This window comes from Alligator sinensis, unplaced genomic scaffold, assembly GCF_000455745.1.
Source record: "Alligator sinensis unplaced genomic scaffold, ASM45574v1 scaffold215_3, whole genome shotgun sequence".
NCBI classification, from domain to species: Eukaryota; Metazoa; Chordata; order Crocodylia; family Alligatoridae; genus Alligator; species Alligator sinensis.
In genome coordinates, this window is record NW_005842175.1 from 873191 (window position 1) to 878470 (window position 5280).

General features: G+C 48.1%; 1 protein-coding gene across 1 annotated transcript in view; it reads right to left on the bottom strand.

The window, feature by feature from the left end:
* CSF2RB (colony stimulating factor 2 receptor beta common subunit) overlaps positions 1 to 4997 on the bottom strand; it is a 30867-nt gene extending 25870 nt beyond the window's left edge. The window contains exons 1-2 of the mRNA XM_006026006.3: positions 4864 to 4997; positions 4363 to 4441 (exon numbers count right to left, since the gene is read on the bottom strand). Of these exons, the coding sequence (XP_006026068.1) occupies positions 4363 to 4441; positions 4864 to 4878 (94 nt within the window). The 5' untranslated portion in view covers positions 4879 to 4997. The remainder of the gene's footprint in view (positions 1 to 4362; positions 4442 to 4863) is intronic.
* Positions 4998 to 5280: the final 283 nt, after the last annotated feature.

Consider the following 5280-nt stretch of genomic DNA (forward strand, 5'->3'; position numbering starts at 1 on the left):
GTGCTCTCAAGAAGGGAGTTTCCCATCTTATAAGTGTGCTGCTGGTTACTACTGCTCAAGTGCAGCACCCTGCACTTGTCAGTATTGAAACACATCCTGTTTTTGTCAGCCCACCCTTGCAACCTATCCAGGTCTTTCTGCAGTCTTTCCCTCCCTACTAGCGTGCCCACCTCACCCCAGATTTTGGTATCATCAGCGAATTTGAACAGGTTGCTTTTTACCCCATCATCCAAATCGCTGATAAAGAAATTGAACAGTGCGGGCCCAAGGACTGAGCCCTGGGGGACTCTGCTGCCCACTTCCTCCCAGGTCGAATATGACCCATCCACCACCACCCTCTGAGTATGACCCTTCAGCCAATTAGCAATCCATCTGACCGTGTAGGCATTGATGCCACAGTCGCCTAGTTTTTTAATGAGGATGGAGTGGTCGACAGTGTCAAAGGCCTTACTGAAGTCCAGAAAGACTACATCCACGGCGACACCTGCATCCAATGCTTTTGTGACCTGATTGTAAAAGGCAATCAGGTTAGTCTGACATGACCTGCCCCTAATGAAACTGTGCTGGTTGCCCCTCAGCATCACCCCTGATGCCAGCCCATCACAGATGTGCTCCTTGATGATCTTCTCAAAGAGTTTCCCCAGGATTGAGGTAAGACTGACGGGCCTATAGTTGCTAAGATGCTCATCTGTGACCATTGGACACATGGCATTGACACCAAGTACAGGATGGATGGGAACATTTTCTCTCTCTTCCACCTCCATGACAAAACCAAAGTTACTTTGGTCTCAATTGTGGAACTTCAGTATGCTGATGATTGTGCTGTCATTGTACATACTGAAAAGGATCTGCAAACAGCCCTTAACTACTTCTCTCAAGCACACCAGTGGCTGGGACTGACCCTTAGCATCAGAAAAACAAAGGTGCTTTGCCAGCTTGCTCCAGGCCAGTCGACCCCTGTGGCAAAGATCCTCATTGATGGATAGGAGTTGGAGAATGTTGAACACGTTGCATACCTCAGCAGCCATTTCTCAAAGGCCAGCATTGATGAGGAGATCTAGTATAGTATCCAATGTGCCAGCTCTGCCTTCAGAAGATGGAATCATCATGTATTCAATGATCATGACATAAGGACTGAAACAAAGCTCCTACTATATAAGGCTGTGGTAATTCCAACTCTTCTCTATAGTTTTGAAGATTGAGTAATCTACAGGGACTACCTGAAAAGCCTGGAACACTATCACCAGTGATACCTCTGGAAGACCCTTGGCATACAGTGGGAGCATTGTCACACAGACATCAGCATCCTCACTGACACTAACACCACCAGCATGGAAGTGTTGATTATTGAACATCAGTTGCGGTGGACAGGGCATTGTGTGCACATGCCTGATGTATGTTTACCGAAACCACTGCTATACTCCCAACTCAGTCAAGGACAAAGGACACACAAGGATCAGAGGACATGCTTTAAGGACACCCTCAAGGTGAACATTAAGTGTGGCATTGACATCAGAAGTTGGGAAAAACTAGCCCAGGAGAGGGCTACATGGTGATGCCTTGTGAGAGAAGGTACATCTTACTTTGAGGAAAACCGTCTCTCCCTGGAGGCAGAAAAACAACAGAAATAGAAGGAAAGGAAACAAGACCAAGAAATCCATGGTTCAACCCTCCCTTTAACCACCACTTGTGGCATTTGCCAGAGAGTCTGCAGCCCTAAGATCAGCCTTCCTAGCCACCAATGTACTCATCTACACCCCTTTACCTCACCCACTGTGGGAGTGATCATCCTCACCTATTAGGGTTTTCCGATGGGGTAGCTCACCTGCTGGCCTACAGGGTGATCCAACCCACCAGGCTCCCCACAGGTCCAGAAATTTGGCAGTAGGGGAATGGTAGCAGCATTAATTGCTTCCAGAGCTGCAATAATTAATTCTTCTGCACTGCCAAAATTCTGGGCCTTTGGGGAGCTCCACAGGCCCTGTACACCAGATTGTGCTGGCACATGGTTGCTCTGCAGCTGGATCTGATACACAGAGCCATGCCAGCACATCAGTTCACTTCCAAGTACTGACCCCATGCTAGATCAGGCCCACAGACCAACTCCACATGTAGGTCTGCGCCCCCGCGCCCCCTCTCATTCTTGATGGGCGATTGGCTAGTACATATATAACAGGAAGTGCTTCATTTGAAAGTGCTTTTAAATTGTACTTGCTTTCTTCAGCTTCACTTCTGGAGCACCTGTGCCATTGTTTGAAGTGCTTCAAAGGATGTGCACACCTATATGGTTTGTTCTCTGAAGAGCTTCAAAAGCATTTGAAGTGCTTCAAATGTTACATCTCTCCACATGCTCAGAGGCCAGCTCTGCCTACATCTTCAGATATCTTTTCCTGAGATTTTGAAGGGTGAAAACTGTGTGAATAGCATATTGGATGAAGGGGGCAGGGAGGGACCATTTAGTTCTTACTGTTTTCTGCTTTGGTAGAGCAAAAATGGAATGAATGTGGGAATGTGCTCCCTTTTTGTAAACCTAGGTGTTTCAGGTTGGCCTTGTTAACTTTCACAAATAAAACCATTTAGTTACCTACCTACTGTCCATGCTTCCACTTAGACACACATTCATTTATGCTCCAGATTTGACCCATTCACCCTTTCTGTCTCCTGTCTCTCTCTCCAATCACTTTCAAAAGTCTGGCTATTTCTCCGCATCATTTCCAGTTCATTGTCCATTCACCACCTGCCTTCTTCATCTCATCTGCTTATTCAGTCCTCCACATGTCTGTACATCCATCTCTACTTCCCACCTGCACATCTACCACTCCACTGTCCATTAGGCCTGTGTGAGTCAGCAGCGATCTGATCCAGCTTCGGATCTGGCCACTTCAGATGGCCGCAATCCAATCCAGAGCTCTGGACTGCGTTTCCGCCTCGATCCGGCCGAAGCTTCGGAGCCACCTCGGAGATCCGGCCATAGGGTATAATGGGGGAATCAATGAAATAGTATAACTTCATTGTTTTTTGTCTGATTTTGGATGAAACTTGTAGGGATGGTAGCCTCTGCTAAGAGCATGAAACCTGCCAAGTTTCAAGAAGATCAGTGCAAGGGTTTGGGGGGAACTGTACCCCAAATTCTTGTAAGCCAAACTCACGTCACGTCTATGTATTACACCACAGGGAGGTCAAAACTGCAGGGCTGGTAGCTCTTGCTGAGGCCACAAAGCCTGCCAAGTTTCAAGGAGATCGGTGCAGGGGTTTGAGGGGAACTGAACCCCAAGCTGCGGACAAGCAAAACTCGTGCCATGGGTAATGCTGCGTGTGTTAAGGCTCAGCGGGGTGACAGCTGCAGGGATGGTGGCCCCTGCTGAGGCCACGATGCCTGCCAGCTGTCAAGGAGATCAGTGCAGGGGGGTTCTGGGGCCCTGCACCCCTAGCTGCTAACAGGCAAAACTGTGCCAAGACTGTCTCTGTCTTGGGGCAGTTGATTGTCTGTATTGAGTCTTTCCCCTTTTTAGCCTGGGTTTGTAGGTGCTAATTGATGCTCATTAAGTTGTTATGTAGTAGCTAGGTCCTGTGTATTGAGCTGGGCCCTGAGGCCCTGGTCCCTGAGAGAATCATGGATTGATTGGTAAGGGGGGAATCCAGCAGCTTAGCAGCCAGGCCTGCAGCAGTGTCTCCCCTCCCTGCCCCCAAGCAGACACAGTCAGTCCCACAAGCACCCATGGCACCAGTTTTGCTTGTCCGCAGCTTGAGGGGCAGTTCCTCCTAACCCCCTGCACTGATCTTTTTTAAACTTGGCAGGCTTTGTGGTCTCAGCATAGGCTACCACTCCTGCAGTTTTCACCCAGCTATGTTGTAAGGCCTAGACGTGACATGAGTTTTGCTTTCAAGAATTTGGGGTGCTGTTCCCCCCCCCCCAGCCCCTGTACTGATCTTCTTGAAACTTGGCAGGATTCATCCTCTATGCAGAGTCTACTCCCCCTGAACATTTAATCTAAATCAGACAAAAACCAACAAAGTTATAGGTATTTTATTGTTTCCCCATTGTTACCCTATGGCCGGATCTCGAAGGTGGCTCTGAACCACTTCGGGAAGCCTAACAAAGCCAGAGCTTCGACCTGGACACACTGCTTCAGATCCCGAAGCATCCAAAGCTTCTCCTGATCCGAAGCTCTGTCTGAAGCCTCTCACAGCCCTGCTGTCCATCCCTAGCTGTCTGCCTAGCCACAATACATTCATCTGGAACGGTGGAGGATGAGAGCTGAAGGAGACAGAGAAGAGTGGCAGCGCTGAATCAAGGGCATGGGAGAAATTATGACAAAAAGGGAAAGGAAGAAAAAGAAGATTAAAACATTTGGAACCCACCTCGAAGTTTCCTGACCCCAAAAGCCCAGGGCAGCAGGAGCAGAAAAACGCTGTAGAAGTTCATCATGGTCGCACCTGCCTGCACATGAAATACAATTCTGGATCAGGAATCAGCTCGGCTGCTGTTCGTGTGCTCCTACACACATACATGCTTCTGGAGAATGAGGAAGCAAAACTCTTGTGGTACACAAGAGAAGGTCCAAAACCTTTTCTGAGAGAAAATTCCCTCCCCATGCATAAAATATCTTCCAAGATGACCATTTCTGAAAGAGCAAAATCTGTCTCACTCCTTGCTAGCTGGGTGATTACTGGCAGGCACTATATTGTATCACTGTAATGCAGGGACTGCCCCTCTTCACCCTGACACTAAAACAAACCCAAAGCTTTGGAGTGAGGGGAATTCGACCTCCACATTCATTTGCTACCCTTCCACCAATGATAACATAGCTCCCTTAGCTAGCAAAGCAGGCAGACAGATGATCCCCCTGATCTCTTACTCACTGGCAGTTGCAGCATCCTTGCAGATGAGGGAACCAGCGGTGACACACTTCCCAGAGCTGGAAAGACCTAACTGACCATGCTCCCCACATCCTTAGCCTTCTCAATCAGACTAGGTCTGGAGGCATCTAAGCACACCAAACATCTCCTTTCCAGATTCAGATTCAGCCCTTAATGTCATGGAGTGAGAAGTGAGACTTACACAAGCCAAACTTCCTGGATTTTGCTTCTTTCAGAATTTCCAGGAGCTGTGACAGGAAGTATTTCTGTTCACACTGTTATGCTGAACTGTTTCTATTTTAAGAGTTTACAAGAACTGAATCTTGTGGGTTTTGTGAAATCATAAGCAACAACTCACTGCTGATAAAGACTGCCTTTCCTACCCCATCTTCTGGCCTCCTCCCTCCCAAGCCTGCTTAG